General features: G+C 40.6%; 1 protein-coding gene across 2 annotated transcripts in view; it reads right to left on the bottom strand.

Moving 5' to 3' along the window:
* Window positions 1-3,074: 3,074 nt before the first annotated feature.
* Window positions 3,075-17,606, bottom strand: part of LOC115080664 (U1 small nuclear ribonucleoprotein C-like) — a 32,608-nt gene continuing 18,076 nt past the window's right edge. For both annotated transcript variants that reach the window (XM_029585011.1, XM_029585019.1), the window contains 4 exons: window positions 11,483-11,506; window positions 10,344-10,361; window positions 6,887-6,937; window positions 3,075-3,818 (listed from right to left, as the gene is read on the bottom strand). In XM_029585011.1, coding sequence (XP_029440871.1) covers window positions 6,932-6,937; window positions 10,344-10,361; window positions 11,483-11,506 — 48 coding nt within the window. In that variant the 3' untranslated portion in view covers window positions 3,075-3,818; window positions 6,887-6,931. The remainder of the gene's footprint in view (window positions 3,819-6,886; window positions 6,938-10,343; window positions 10,362-11,482; window positions 11,507-17,606) is intronic.

The following is a 17,606-nucleotide window of genomic DNA, read 5'->3' as shown; positions in this document are numbered from 1 at the left end:
CTTCAAAGAGCACCTCTGTCCCAAAATATCTGAGTCTGGAAAACTGCCCACAGATGCCCAGTGCATTGACTTGTTGGCTTAAAAGAGCACTGATGTACCAATATATGTGAGTCTGGAAAACTGCTCACTGATGCCCAGTGCGCCCAGTGTGCCCAGTGCACCCAGTGCGCCCATCTGACTCATCAGGGGTAATGAGTCAGATGAACTGAACAAAATCAATGTGAACCTGGAAGATATAGTAGGTCACATTGACAAACTAAAGAGTAGCAAATCACCTGGACCGGATGGTATGCATCCTAGGGTACTGAAGGAACTAAAAAATGAAATTTCTGATCTATTAGTTAAAATTTGTAACCTATCATTAAAATCATCCATTGTACCTGAAGACTGGAGGGTGGCCAATGTAACCCCAATATTTAAAAAAGGCTCCAGGGGCAATCCGGGTAACTATAGACCAGTGAGCCTGACTTCAGTGCCGGGAAAAATAGTGGGGCATATAGAAAGACATGGTTTAATGGAACACAGTCAACATGGATTTACCCAAGGGAAGTCTTGCCTAAAAAATCTGCTTCATTTTTTTGAAGGGGTTAATAAACATGTGGATAAAGGTGAACTGGTAGATGTAGTGTATTTGGATTTTCAGAAGGCGTTTGACAAAGTCTCTCATCAGAGGCTTCGAAGAAAACTAAAAAGTCATGGGATAGGAGGCGATGTCCTTTCATGGATTACAAACTGGTTAAAAGACAGGAAACAGAGAGTAGGATTAAATGGTCAATTTTCTCAGTGGAAAACGGTAAACAGTGGAGTGCCTCAGGGATCTGTACTTGGACCGGTGCTTTTCAATATATATATATAAATGATCTGGAAAGGAATACGATGAGTGAGGTTATCAAATTTGCGGATGATACAAAATTATTCAGAGTAGTTAAATCACAAGCAGACTGTGATACATTACAGGAGGACCTTGCAAGACTGGAAGATGGGCATCCAAATGGCAGATGAAATTTAATGTGGACAAGTGCAAGGTGTTGCATATATGGAAAAATAACCCTTGTTGTAGTTACATGATGTTAGGTTCCATATTAGGAGCTACCACCCAGGAAAAAGATCTAGGCATCATAGTGGATAATACTTTAAAATCATCGGCTCAGTGTGCTGCAGCAGTCAAAAAAGCAAACAGAATGTTAGGAATTATTAGTAAGGGAATGGCTAATAAAATGGAAAATGTCATAATGCCTCTATATCACTCCATGGTGAGACCACACCTGGAATACTGTGTACAATTCTGGTCGGCGCATCTCAAAAAAGATATAGTTGCGATGGAGAAGGTACAGAGAAGGGCAACCAAAATGATAAAGGGGATGGAACAGCTCCCCTATGAGGAAAGACTGAAGAGGTTAGGGCTGTTCAGCTTGGAGAAGAGACGGCTAAGGGGAGATATGATAGAGGTCTTTAAGATCATGAGAGGTCTTGAACGGGTAGATGTGAATCAGTTATTTACACTTTCGAATAATAGAAGGACTAGGGGGCATTCCATGAAGTTAGCAAGTAGCACATTTAAGACTAATTGGAGAAATTTCTTTTTCACTCAGCATACAATAAAGCTCTGGAATTTGTTGCCAGAGGATGTGGTTAGTGCAGTTAGTATAGCTGGGTTCAAAAAAGGTTTGGATAAGTTCTTGGAGGAGAAGTCGATTAATGGCTATTAATCAAATTTACTTAGGGAATAGCCACTGCTATTAATTGCATCAGTGGCATGGGATCTTCTTAGTGTTTGGGTAATTGCCAGGTTCTTGTGGCCTGGTTTGGCCTCTGTTGGAAACAGGATGCTGGGCTTGATGGACCCTTGGTCTGACCCAGCATGGCAATTTCTTATGTTTTTATATTCTTATGTTCTTCTTGGCTTAAAAGAGCACTGCTGTACCAATATATGTGAGTCTTGAAAACTGCCCACAGATGCCCAGTGCACTGCCTTGTTGGCTTAAAAGAGCACAGAAAGACAGTCTGAGTTCAATAAAAAAAAAACTGCAGTTAAAAAAAAAGCCTGGCTGGCACAGCAGCAAAAACTAAGAAATATCTTTTTCAATGGAAAATTCTATCAAAGTAGCTAGCAATTGAATACAGATTTGAGACACTCAGACTAGCTCTGAGTAAATCCACCATCCCCAGACTACCTCCCCGGACCACCCCTGCAAAGAAAGAGCGTGGCATGCCACGTGCTTAAGGTATAAATAGTTCAGCGTCATCAGGAACAGCGTCACAGAGCACTGAGAGCGGCAATTGGCTGCATTAGAAAAATGCTTAGCTCTGATAGGTTGCATTCTCATCTACCTTGCCAACCGGTCTGACCCACTCAATGACAGGGCTGTGAGGTCACTTATGACTCACAGGAAAGGGCTGGTTTTTCTTATGGATACTCCCACATGGCCTTCTCCTATTTCAACCGGCCGCTAAGAAATCACTGTGAACCAAAAGAATGAAACTAATATGATATGTTTTTTTCGTGGGGGATCACCATGTGTTTCGCGAACCCATGAATACAACGAATAGGGACTAATGCGTTGCAGATTGCACATTCATTGAAAATGAATGCACATCCCTAGTTGGCAACCCTAGCTCTTAGCAGCAGTAGCTGTGGCAGCAGAGTGCTCAGGCTGCAGACACCAGCAGCAGAAGGAACCTGGGACTGCCTGCAGCTCAGAGCACCCATCAGGCTTTGAGTCTTGTCGGACAAAAATACCAAAAAAGCAGAAACTCTAGTTATAGAATACTGCTATATTGCTTTCATGTCACTTATTAATGCCCCTGATAAATATACGGCTTTTCTGAAGAACCCTGACACCTCTACCTGGGGCATCATGTGCCAGTAAATACCCTTTCAGATGAGCACTGTTGCATTTAATAATACACACTTCTTTAAACTTTTATTTAATTACACACTTCTGTGAAAGCTAGAGATACACTGGCATCTCAGTTTTGTAAATATTTCATTGTAGGTGGATGGATAGGTGGAGAATTATATTTTTTAGAGCAATAATGTTAAAAAAAAAGATTTTTAAAAAGACTAAAAAATGTTAAAGTTAACTAGCAGTTTTTATTGATAATGAATAATTGTATCTTATAAAGAAAGTCACATATAGCAGCAGTCATTAGTAATTGGTTGGACAAATGAAACAATACAAATTCATATAAGATTATAAAACCAGTAAGTACTTTCCAGTTGTAGAATGCATAATATCAATTTTAACTATATTTTGTGCTCTTGGTCTACTTTTTATACAATGACATTAAATACAATTATTGCACAATGCATTTTATTAAAAATAATGTATCAGATTAGTAGTTAAAGTTATTTGTACTATACAGTGAGCTATCAAATATACTAAAAGATATCTGACAATAAACATCTTTCTGGAGTCTTATACAGTGATTACGTTGTTCCTGGTGCCTTATCAGTGGTGATTTTCTGTCATGACAGATCGCCAACCTGGAACCTTTTGAAGCTTGCTTCCTTTTTTGTCTATTGCAGCTAGAGTGGAAGGCAGAGGCTACTGCTCCCGATCCAGCATCTTTATTTCTTTAAGAAAATTACGTTTGTGTCTTATGTACATGCAAGACTGAATGGACCAAATTTAGTAATATGTGGGTACAATATATATATATTAATCAATATTTATTACAGGATAATATTTCTGGCTTTCAGGATATTAATTCCAATAGAAATGCACAAAATGCAATATAAGTTAAAGACTTCCAAAAGTACAGTCATGGTAGAAACTCAGTTTGCACTGAGGATGGGTTTCACTATCCAGGGTGATCTGTGAACAGAAAAACATCAGTTCAGTCTCCTTCCATGACAAAAGACAAACTGCAGTGTGTTTTTAAAACATATTTAAATTTGCAGCCTTATTATTTTATTAGACGTTTAGGGCTTGGATCTTTTTTTTTTCTCTCTCTCTCCATGATAGAAAGTGCATAATTTGTTCTAGATTATGAGGATAGCTGGATACCATTTTAAAGAGAGCACACAATTGTATAATAAACTATAGAATAGAATTTCAAAAGGAAAAGCTCATCAGTAGCTAAATAAGGCTTATTTTTACATGAAAGGGTTTCATCTATTCTGTAATTTGATTAAATCTTTAACAAATTCACTTAGTCACCATATACTGCCTGAAGGTTAATGAAAACAGTACTTTAATACCTCCTAGGCCTCAAGGCCTAATGACTGCCAGAAAGTTTCATTAACAGGCCTCCAATAAGTTTGGCTTGAGACTCTTTATGTTTTCCTTTGCCTTAATCAGGGTTTCCTTGATCAACAAATTGCAATTAAAAAAAAAATCTGCCTCAGTTCTGCAGGTTTGCTGTGGATTACTGAGGCAACTCATTACAACTCCACTGAGCAGTATTTACTTGAAGCAAATGTGTACGTCTGGGATTTCCTGTTATGTATAAAAGAGCTGGTGCTGTGCACTTAACCTCAAATCTTTCCTGAATCAACTGATACTGCAGGCATGTGACTATTTATTCCATATTGTCTCTTGGTGACTAAGAAAAATGTTTATTTTTTTTTAAACTATAATCCTTTACAGTTTTTTCATTATGCATGCATAATAAAATAGAATACTGAATAGCTTTAATAAGAATAAAACTTCTTACAGTTGCAAGTTTCCTTTCATTCTTTTTTAATCTGACTATTATAATAGTAAACCATTAGAATTCAAGATTATTATTATTATTATTATTATTATCATGTATAATGATTTTCTGTGCCTACAAAGATTCACTAAACACAGTAATACATCCTAAATATATCTGGTTTGTAAATGTATCATGTCTTGTTTTTCTGATTAAGCACATTTTTTTCACTTTGTAATATAATCTTTTTTCTCCTTAATTTAACTAAGCAGGTTTATTATTTGATTGGTTTTCCTACAGAGTAAACACTATTTAGAAATCAAGAGTTTGTATACCAAGGAACTTTATGTATTTTGTAAATAGATAAAGCCTTAGCATTTTAAACTGATTTAGGAGTATAGATCACTAACCTCCAATATATTACTTTCACACCAGCTCATGAGCCTTATTCCAAACAAATGTTTTCCTTTTTCAATAAGTCCACTCGTCACTGCACCAACTACTGCTGAGAACAGTAGACTCTGTTGCACACTATGTTGGATTAAGGTAGCTGAGAGAAATGTTCATTCATTTTGGCCTAAAACCTTTTCCAAGTCTCTGATTGCATATGCAATGCCAATGCTGATGTTTTATGATAGGTGATTTGAATGATTTTATCATTGTATTATATGCAGATGTTTTGAAGGAATTTAAATGATTAGCTATATGGTTATACATTATGTATTATGTTAATACTGTTATTTTTATGTGATTGTTTTGATCTGATTATTTTGTTGTGCCTTACTGTTGTGATTAGGCAAGTAATACATTTAAATACATAAATAAAATAATAATTTCAAAATAAAACACCAGGGAGCAGTAGGTCAAAAATCTAACTTTACAATGCCCGACAAATCAAATAATTCCCAGTTCATGAACAATGTGTTTATAGGATTGATATGAGATGATTATCTTGCTATTAGTTGTGGTGCCTCCTGATGATTCTGGAACATTTTATGACAGTGAAGCAAAACTGAATCATTCCATGTTTCATGATTCTCAGCGCACATAGATTCTGTCAAACAGAGAGATGCTTCCTAGTAATCAAATTTGTATATCCCTAGATGATGGAAAGGTGCAAACTCTTCCATAAAAATAAAAATCACATGCATTAGAAAATCTCAAGATATCTGCTTATTTATTTAAATGTTTTATATGCTGTCATTCCATGTGAGAATCACTAGTTCATAACCAAACTGAACAAATTTTAAAAAAGGCAGTTTTAAAGTTTTTGACATTTTCACTTGGTAATGGTATACTCTGTTTGTGTTTGGTGTTTTGACATCTGTAACTCTAGTACTATTGACATCCCAGTACAAAGCAGCAGGAGCCACCCTCTCTCTAAGAAGAACTGTAAATCTGAGAAATGGAGAAAGCTGATTGATAAACAGTTTTCTATTATGTTATAAGCAGATGCAAATTTCTTGTTAAAGGGATTTCTTATTGGAGTGGCTGGGCAAACACATAAGCACTTTAGTATAGATATTCTGTAAAAGGGTCAGCCTCCTTTTTATAGTCTCCCTCACAGTCTATCACTGAAAAAAAATCATAACATGGCCACTTGAGCAATTTACATAATGATGATCATTAACTATTACTTTAATAATAGAGAAGTATATAATATAAGCCGTGGATGGTTGTTTTTAATACATAGGAATTCATGTTTAAAATAGTCTAACGTAATTGTCTTGGTTGTAAAGGTGTACAACTTGTTATCATATATTACAGCTGAAATCCATACTCAGAGGATACAGGGCTGCTGTGATAAACACCAGTAAAACTTAATTGTAATAAAAAAAATATGTTATTGTTATAGAGACAAAGAATTAATCATCAGAAAAAAAGAAATACATTTGGCCCATTATAACACATGTTGAACACACAGGGCAAAGCTTAGGGGTAGGGAAGGACATGTAATCTGAACGAATTAATCTATACAAAGAGGAGATGTAATAATATGTCTTTGTCCAGGCCATCCAGCTCTTCTCTGGTTCTCCATTAGCATGAATTGCCCTTCTAATAATGCAAAAATATTAAAAGCAATTCCATTATGCTGGACTGAGGAAACAGATGCAAAGTTTGAGCCTTAGGCAGCACATTCTTTTGACAAAGATGTAAATCCCCAATATAAATAAAAAAAAAAAAAGGATTGAAATAAGAGCATTAACACAATCAGAATGACATAGTTGGTGTAAGACAGACTACTTACAGAAGTCCTGCCCAACTGCTGCGTTTGAATCACAGATATAGCATTTTATTTCTATAAAAGAAAGAAAACAGATTTAAAAGTGCACCACTTAACAAGGTTAGGATTTGAATAGACTTCAACATTGGTAATTCAAAAGTCTGATAGTTGAAATGTTATCCTGCTGTTATACAGTACAACACAATACTACAACACAGTAAAATTCAATAGCACTAGTCTAGATGCATCCCCAGAAAGGGGGGAGATCTTCAGGTTTTGGGGCTTGATGAATACCAAGGAGTAGTGATGTGTGAGCAATTTAAAGTCAAATTCAGATCAGGCAGGTTAAAACTAGTTCAACTGTGATGAACTATTTTGGAGTTTTCCCCATTTTCCTTAGAGAATCTGGGGAATATCCAAGTATGAAGAAATCTGCCTTAGCTCCTTGGAAAATCAGAAGCATATTTGCAGATCTAATGAAATCTGCTTCACATTTTTTGATGATGCGAAAATGGATTTTCAGATCTGCTTCAGATTTTTCTTAAAAAAAAAGATTCACAGTGCCTATTTGAGAAATCTTTAAAATATTTCCAGATTTGTTGAACTGTTCCATATTTTAAAGGCGTTCGCTTAACAGCAATGCTCCATTATCCTGCTGAGAATAGGACTGCAACACTTCAATGTTGAGCAGAGTATAATTGGAGTGTGAATATGTACACTCAGGATAAAGCGCCAAGCTCCAGAGAAAAACACTTTTTATTTCAAAGTTACTTACTGCTTTTTGAGGGTATATAGTGCTATATTTTAGCACTATACACCCCCTAGGAGTAGAAAATTTCAATTAGGCCAATTTATTGTTGACTTATGTGCGGTTGAAGACCCTGAATATGTATACCCTGGAGGAGAGGAGGAGCAGGGGTGATATGATACAGACCTTCAGATACTTGAAAGGTTTTAATGATCCATGGTCGTCAACAAACCTTTTCCATTGGAAACAATTTAGTAGATCTAAGAGTCACGATTTGAAACGCCAGGAAGGAAGATTTAGAACCAATGTCAGGAAATATTTCTTCACTGAGAGGGTGGTGGATGCTTGGAACGCCCTTCCGGAGGAAATAGTGAAGACTAAAACTGTGAAGGATTTCAAAGGGGCATGGGATAAACACTGTGGATCCTTAAAGGCTAGAGGATGGGAATAAATAAAAAAGCTTAACCGGCACGAAGTAGCAGTTACTACCCTTAAGAGAAACATGAGGGTAACCTGCACAGAGCGGCAGTTACTACCCTTAAGTGAAACATGAGGGTAACCTGCACAGAGCGGCAGTTACTACCCTTAAGTGAAACATGGGGGGGGGGGGGGGGGCGCTGTTCACTGCGAGCAGGAATGGCTGCTGATGTCTGAGACTCCAGCCAGGTTTCTCAATACATTCATAAATTTGCTGCAAACAAAATCACAAAAATCGTCCTTACAGCACAGCATCGGCTTGGGCGCAAATCATGGGCTAAAACCGCAAATCATAAAGCGTGATTCTTGCAGCAGGTCGGACGTTTTTGAAGTAAGTGCAGTTCTTGATTCCCTGCTCTCCCGGCCGCCATCTTGGGTGAGAACTCAGCCGCGACAAGAAAACAGTAGCCTCCCGAATTAAGCCTGCTTGGGCGGCAGGTAGTGGGAAGCTGCCCACAGCACTATTTTAACAAACACAACCTAAATCAAAGCAGTGCGGATCGCTGAGGGAAGCACAGGCTATTAGTGCCTGGGACCCCAGTGTCCTCTACTTACAAGTCGTCGGTGGAACCGTGGGAAATCTTAGAAGCTTTAACTCCAGATTTCAGCATGGAGCGATTCTGATTTCCCGGCCCTTCTAGCTGCGATTTTAGTCGTGGGGTCTGGGTGAGAGGGAGGAAGAGGCTCGGGACTTTCGTGGGACAGAGCAGCAGTTACTACCCTTAAGAGAAACATGGGGGTAACCTGCACAGAGTGGCAGTTACTACCTTGGGAAGCTTGCTGGGCAAACTAGATAGACCATTTTGGACTTTTTCTGCCGTCATTACTATTTTACATAAGAGCATAAGAACATAAGAAATTGCCATGCTGGGTCAGACCAATGGTCCATCAAGCCCAGCATCCTGTTTCCAACAGAGACCAAACCAGGCCACAAGAACCTGGCAATTACCCAAACACTAAGAAGATCCCATGCTACTGATACATGACCTTCAAGACACCTCAACCCTCTTATATCTGATTCTTTTCCATTTTTTCCCCAAGTTTATCTTTTTTGTTTTTTCAAATGATTTCAGAAAATGATGCTGTAAAGATTGTTTCAGGTTTAAACCAAAAAGCTGGATCCTTAATTTCACTGCATGACTGTCAATCAACAAAAGATCACAGATATTTGTTCCAGGTCTTTGAGCAGGATGCTGTAAAGAATGTTCAATCTCTTGACCATAAACACCAATCAAAAAATCTTTCAGTTTTTTTAAAGGATTTATATAGAAAAACAAAAACGGACTATTTCCTCTATGGGGTTTTAAAATAGCAGGTGGGGATTTTGTCTGATATGACTTTCCCCAGCAGGTTTCTTCGTAACAAATGACCTGAAGCCTTGTCACAGAAACAAAATCTTGCACCTGCATTCTTAGCTTGGATATCAGGAGTTGCCATTATCTAAGTCCATGAATACTAGCCACAATCTCCTGTAAAGTTTCCCCAGTCCAGGGCAGGTTCTCAGAAGAAAGTTGAGAAGCCCAAGAAGGGATGGTGGGGGCTGAGATGGAAGGTGGTGATGTTTCACCAGCATCACATAATCTTTCCCAAGTTTGTTCAGACGGTTCCGATCTGTAAATATCTGGACATAATGGTCTACAAAGAGATTGTAGGTGACATCTTCTGATGGGACTAACTTAATATGTTTGTGACTAGCTTTCAACAGATATACAAATGCATTAACTTGATGCAGAGTGTATAGCCCTTGAAAAGAGTCCAATTAAAAGGTTTCATCTATAACCTTTTTGATGACCTTTATTTCTACATATCTCAGTGGAGTAACATAGCAACCACACTACTTTATCTATGGAGCTAAACGCTGATACATAGAAATAGGTGTGGAAGCATGCAGGAGTGTCCAGTTCTAGTCTTCAAGGGTCGCAAAGTGGTCTGATATTCAGATACATTTGCATACAATTGAGGCAGTGCATGCAAATGTTTTCCATGCATAAACATTAGGGATATCCAAGAAAACCAGACCAGTTTGCAGCCTTTAGGACTGCAGTTAGATACTCCCAATAAAGGATTAAGATGCTGTAATCTAGGGAGCACTGATTGGGAAATACATCTGCTGCTGCACTATTCAAACCTTTGTCATAGATAAACATCTCCTAGGTAAAAGCCAGAAAGACTGAATCAGCATCTGTGCTTATAAGGAAGAAACTCTTCAGTACAATTAAAAAAATGGACATGAAGGGGAAAAAAAATCAGTCTTACCCCTAGGAAAGGAAAACCCTGCAGGAAAATAAAATAAATTATTGTGAGGCATCTAATTTTCATTAACATTCCATGAGAACAAAAGCACAGTTTCTGCAGTCTTTTTATTATAGCATCAAATCTAGTACCACTGTAGATATGATAAGTAGTAATAGTAGCAGCATATCAGACTGGCAAGGCATTTAATGCTACAAAATGCATCCACTTGCTAGTAAGGCTCAAACTAGAAAATGCATGGGATCTATGTTTAATAAAAGTATGTTTAAATAACTTTCTAAATATGGCATGCATGGAGAAGAGACCCAAATCCCGTTCTGAAGAACCCATTCAAATGAACTGAACCCTGTCAGACCAGAGGCTTTCTTCAACGTCTTCCTAGGCCTTACTATCCTTTCCTGCCAAGGCTGAGAGATGCTCAAGAAAAACTACTTACCTGGCCAGATTTAAAGTTTCAGACAAAAGCAGGGCACAAAAATCATGCAAAAAAGCTGTGAGTTTGCTTGCACAATTTGGAATCTTTATACCTTCTGCCCCCTATGGCTTTAATTTCCTGCCATTTGTGTAAAGGGGGAGGGAAAAGCCATGGAAAATTTGCGCAACCAAAAACCTGCAAAATGTACTGTGGGACCTTTACTCCAAAGTACTAATTTTAATGCATTTCTGACAGACTTCTTTTACACTTCTTCCCTCCAGAGTCCAAAAAGTACTTGGTTGAATCTGGTCCGATAGAAATAAATCTAGTGACAATCTAAATTATTTCTTGTCTCTTTATCATAAAAGAATGCACCCTCTCACAAGTTTGGAAAAGGGGATTACAAGATGACCGAGGCAAGGAAAGTCATTCTTCTCGTCCAAACTTATGGTAAACACTCATATAATAGGAGAGGTACCTGCTGTGAGACATATTAGAAAGAACCCCCATATTTCTTCTTCATAAGTGTTTGTAATACTTAAACTGCCCAAGTAACATCAGGTACATTGTGCGTGTCACCAGCTATTGGAGAAAATAAGGTAGGGGGGTATGACAGTTTGCAATTAACATTCTGGAAATTGGACATAGGGCACAAAGCCTCTGGAGAAAATCCAGCTGAGATCACACTCACCAACTCTAGTACAAGAAACACAAAACATGATCTTACCCCAAATGGACTGAAAGGAAATCCCTAGAAATAAAAATAAATTCCAGATTTAAATTTCAGAAAAATAATATTATCATGCTTGTGCAATACATAAAGGAGAGATCTAGATTTTGAAAATATTCTGGCAGATGAACAGCAATACAGGAAAATAGTGTGGCTTATTTTTAATTAGTGCATTAAGACGTGGTGCATGAAAGAGAGAGAGAGAAAGATGCAGGAATAAAGAATCCCAGGAGTCGCATGTGTCTCGGATTAGATGCCCTTTAACTCAGGATGAGATTTTTGAATGATCTCTGTATGATAAACTGGCTGAGTGGGAGGTGACAAAGGGTAGTGCGAAATGGAGTTTTCCCTAGGGAGGGGAGTGTTACTAGTGGTGTGCCTCAGAGATCAGTCCTTCGACCGATTCTTTTCAACATTTTTGTGGGCGCCATTATAAATGGATTGCTGGGAAAGGTTTGTCTTTTTGCTGATGATACTGAAATCATCAACAGGGTCGACTGCAGGAAGGTGTGGAAACATGAGGAGGGGTCTAGCAAAGCTTAAGAAATTGTCTAGACCAGTGGTTCTCAACCTTTTTTTCCTGTCGGGACACACCTGATAGATAGTTCTCACAAGCGTGACACACTGAACACATGACAGTCACAAGGTTAATTGTAAATGTACACTTTTCATCCACAGGAACCCTCACCCCCGACCCTCAGCAATGGGTAAAAAGCAGAACTAGAACAATCCCCATGCAACTTACCATACAAAAAATATATTCTGGTGTTATCTCAATAACAATAACACAAACACCCTCTACTAAAAGGCGCAATAGCCCTACTTACAAAAGGACAGCAGTTCACTACCAATGCATGTCCTATTGAGAAAACACAACAAATAAGATGAGGTATTTTACTAGCCTACATGCTAGTTAAATACCTCACCTTGGTCATACACACAAAATCGACCTTCACTAAGTACAGAAAGGCTACAAATTACAAATATGGAAACAGAAACTGGAATGGAAATCCAAAAAAGCCACTCTGCATGCAGTACAAAACTGTAGAAAGGGAAACAGAAAATTAGCACCTAACATAATACCAGGATCTGCAATAATGCACACAAACTAATCTGCACAAAGTTCCACCTACATTATTGCATACACTCAAATGGAACAACCCTGCCTACAAAATGGCAACACTACAAATATTAAACCAGGCCCTAAATACCAATACACCTCCTATTAGGAAAACAGAAAAAGCCACGCTGTTATAGATCCCCACACAGAAATAATTTTAAAACTATATGAAAAAATATTTTGAAACAGCTGATGAACAGAATAACATCTAACAATTAAAAACAATTAAAAGATCTTAAAAATTATTAAAAGTTCTCCAAACACCAATAAAGTATTTCAAAACAGCAGACCCATCCTATAATACCTAATAATTAAAATGGCAGTCAATCAGGAAAATTGAACTTAAAAAGCCACCTTTACTTACCCTCTCCAACAGTTCTCCTACTCCTTTCCCTTGCAGGCCACACCAGAAGCAGCAGTAGCTGCTGAAGCTGTCCTCATGGTCCTCTTCCTTAGGGACCACAACCAGTCTCTGTCTCTCTCTAACACACACACACACACTAGTCACACCCTCAGTATCATTTTCTGTCTCTCAAACACCATTCATCTCTCTGACCAGTCTCTCTGTCTCTCACACACACATACAAACAAAAAGATACCAGTCACCTCTGATCAATCTTTCTCACACATACACACATCATCTTTCTGACAAGTCTCTTTCAATCACACAATGCTCTATCTCTCTTACTTACACACAGGCTTTCAATTTCACACATGTTCTCTCTATCTCACTTGCACACAGGCTGTCAATCACACACATGCTTTCACTCACTTACACATCGGCTCTCAATCACATACATGCTCGCTCGCTCTCTCTCACAGCCACAGCCAGCTAGAAACATGCTCCATCTCTCTAACACACACATTGAGAAGCACACTCTCTTTCTTCACATACACACCACACATACTCTCACAGAAGCACCATTCCTCTCTCACATGCACACCACACACACAAGCATCCTCTCCCTCTCACATGCACACCAGACACACAAGCACCCTTCCCCTCCCACATACACATCACACACAAACACAAGCATCCTCCTCCTCACATGCACACCACTCTCACAAGCACCCTTCCCCTCCCACATATACACTACACACACACACAAGCACCCTCCCCCTCACATATACACCACACAGAAACAAGCACCCTCTCTGTCACACATACACACCACACACACAAGCACCCTCCTTATCTCACAAATACACCACACACACACAAGCACCTCCCCCTCACATATACACCATACACACAAGCACCCTCCCCATCTCTCATACACATCACACACACACACAAGCATCCTCCACCTCTCACATACACACCACACATACATAGAAGCACCCTCCTTCTCTCAAATACATACAGACACAGACATAGAAGCATCTTCCTGATCTCAAATACATACCCACACACACATCAGCTCCCAGTTAAACGGCTGCAGTCTTCGGCCATGCTGGCCTGGTCTTGTGGCGGCCAACGCCTCCGATCTTTGGCTCCACTGGCCTGTTTTCCAGCAGTAGCCTGCAGCAGCTAGCAACTCCAATCTTTGGCCCTGCTGGCTGCAGGTGGCATGTGACACACCTGTTGGTGCTTGCGACACACTGGTGTGTCATGACACACCGGTTGAGAATCACTGGTCTAGACTAGATTTAATGATTAAAAAAATGCAGGGTAATGCATTTAGGCTGCAAAAACCAAAGGGAGAGGTACAGTATTGGAAGTGAAATTCTTCTAAGCACAAAGGAAGCACAGGATCTGGGAATAATTGTATCTGATGATCTTAAGGTGGCCAAATAGGTGGATAAAGCAATGGTAAAAGCCAGAAAGATGCTTGGCTGCATAAGGAGAGGAAGGATCAGCAGAAAAAGGGAGGTGATATTACCCTTGTATAGGTCCCTGGTGAAACCTCACTTGGAATACTGTGTGCAATTCTGGAGACTGCACCTCCAAAAGGATATAAACAGGATGGAGTCGAACCAGAGGGTGGCTACTAAAATGGTCATTGGTCTTCATTCTAAAGCATATGGGGATAGACTTAAAACATGTAAACTCCTAGAGGAAAGGCAAGATAGGGTAGATATTAGGGATGTGAATCGTTTTTCAACAATTAAAATTATCGTCCGATAATGTTTATATCGTCTTAAATCGTTATGGAACACGATACAATAGAAATTCTAACGATTTATCGTTAAAAATCGTTAAATCGTGTTAGTGCGCACTAACTCGAGTTAGTGCGCACTAACTCCCCGTTAGTGCGCACTAACTCGATTTAGTGCGCACTAACTGAAAATGATACAAATAAACACTTTCCAGGTCACTGAAGGTCAGTTAGGAATGAATATGTGTTCCTATTGGCTGGCTGCTCTCTTATCTATTGATGTTACCAAGGTTACCACTGAGGTGATGGTTGGGGGGATGGGAAATGGAACTGGAAACTAACGAACACCAACAGAAAATGAAACAAAGTGTTCACACTTCCCAGGTCAGTAAAGGTCACTTAGGAATGAATATGTATGTATGTATTCCTATTGGCTGGCTGTGCTCTTATCTATTGATGTTACCAAGGCTAATACTGAGGTAATGGTTGGGGGGATGTGAAATGGAAACAGTTGGAAGCTTGACAAAAAAAGTAATGTAATGATCAGCACTCACGTGACTAGAACTTGTTTGTTTATTATTTTTGTTAGCAGGCACCTGAAATGCTAGTGCATGTTGAATTTGCCAATCACTGTGCATTTTAGAAAGGTGGTCCTGGCTGGAACTGTACACAGTTCAAATATATGTAATTGATTGTTGGTAAGTGTATTTTTTAAGTAGCCACACTGGCACAAGTATGTTTACTTTTCCTCCTACTTAACTCACTAGCTCAGCTTTGTAAGAAGGGCTTCTCTGCTTGTGTGTTGTTTTTGTTTGGTGTGAGGAGAGCAGAAACATCAGATCTTTATTCCATCTACTACAGTCATCTCTTACAGTGCCCTATCCCTATTAATACCAGGAGTGTTGTGATCTTCCTGCACACAGTGCCCTAACCCTGATACCAGTCTGAGACAGCTCCCTCCCTGCATTACTAGTGAGAGGCTGGCTTCACAGACAGGGGGGGAGCTGCCTGACCCTCACTCCTGACTTCCCCCATGTCCCAGCTAGTGAATGGTGTGTGGGTGAGGGGGGGGGGGGAGGATGGTGAAGTCTGAGACAGCTCCCTCCCTGCATTACTAGTGAGAGGCTGGCTTCACAGACAGGGGGGAGCTGCCTGACCCTCACTCCTGACTTCCCCCATGTCCCAGCTAGTGAATGGTGTGTGGGTGAGGGGGGGGGAGGATGGTGAAGTCTGAGACAGCTCCCTCCCTGCATTACTAGTGAGAGGCTGGCTTCACAGACAGGGGGGAGCTGCCTGACCCTTACTCCTGACTTCCCCCATGTCCCAGCTAGTGAATGGTGTGTGGGTGAGGGGGGGGGGGGGAGGATGGTGAAGTCTGAGACAGCTCCCTCCCTGCATTACTAGTGAGAGGCTGGCTTCACAGACAGGGGGGAGCTGCCTGACCCTCACTCCTGACTTCCCCCATGTCCCAGCTAGTGAATGGTGTGTGGGTGAGGGGGGGGGGGGAGGATGGTGATGTCTGAGACAGCTCCCTCCCTGCATTACTAGTGAGAGGCTGGCTTCACAGACAGGGGGGAGCTGCCTGACCCTCACTCCTGACTTCCCCCATGTCCCAGCTAGTGAATGGTGTGTGGGTGAGGGGGGGGGGGGAGGATGGTGAAGTCTGAGACAGCTCCCTCCCTGCATTACTAGTGAGAGGCTGGCTTCACAGACAGGGGGGAGCTGCCTGACCCTCACTCCTGACTTCCCCCATGTCCCAGCTAGTGAATGGTGTGTGGGTGAGGGGGGGGGGGGGGGAGGATGGTGAAGTCTGAGACAGCTCCCTCCCTGCATTACTAGTGAGAGGCTGGCTTCACAGACAGGGGGGAGCTGCCTGACCCTCACTCCTGACTTCCCCCATGTCCCAGCTAGTGAATGGTGTGTGGGTGAGGGGGGGGGAGGATGGTGAAGTCTGAGACAGCTCCCTCCCTGCATTACTAGTGAGAGGCTGGCTTCACAGACAGGGGGGAGCTGCCTGACCCTCACTCCTCCGGGGTATTGTGATCTTCCTGCACACAGTGCCCTATCCCTGATACCAGGGGTGTTGTGATCTTCCTGCATGCAGTGCCCTATCCCTATTAATACCAGGAGTGTTGTGATCTTCCTGCATGCAGTGCCCTATCCCTATTAATACCAGGAGTGTTGTGATCTTCCTGCATGCAGTGCCCTATCCCTGATACCGGGATGTGTGCAAGAAGATCACAACACCCCCGGTATCAGGAATAGGGCACTGTGTGCAGGAAGATCACAACACCCCCAGTATCAGGAATAGGGCACTGTGTGCAGGAAGATCACAACACCCCTGGTATTAGGGATAGGGCACTGTGTGCAGGAAGATCACAACACTCCTGGTATTAATAGGGATAGGGCACTGTGTGCAGGAAGATCACAATACCCCTGGTATCAGGGTTAGGGCACAAGTTCTAGTCACATTGACTGATCACATTACTTGTTTTGTCAAGCTACCAACTGTTTCCATTTCCCATCCCCCATATACTGTCAGTAGGAAACTTGGTAACATGAATAAATAAGAGGGTAGCCAATAGGAATACATATTCATTCCTAAACTGACCTTAACTGACCTGAAAAGTGTCAAATTGTATCATTTTCAGTTAGTGCGCACTAACTCCCAGTTAGTGCGCACTAACTCGAGTTAGTGCGCACTAACCCGAGTTAGTGCGCACTAATCGGAAAAAACGATTTTTAACGATTTTTTAACTAAAAAATCGTGCCTAAGACGATTTTCTTGCCCTGCCACACGATTTCTATCGTTAAGACGATATGGAAAACGATTCACATCCCTAGTAGATATGATAGAGACATTCAAATATCTCAAAGGTTTCCATGCGTAGGAGGTGAGCCT

The sequence above is a fragment of the Rhinatrema bivittatum genome, chromosome 1, assembly GCF_901001135.1.
Source record: "Rhinatrema bivittatum chromosome 1, aRhiBiv1.1, whole genome shotgun sequence".
Classification (NCBI taxonomy): domain Eukaryota; kingdom Metazoa; phylum Chordata; class Amphibia; order Gymnophiona; family Rhinatrematidae; genus Rhinatrema; species Rhinatrema bivittatum.
Note: the sequence above shows the minus strand (reverse complement) of the source record. Positions and strands in the feature narration are given on the sequence as shown.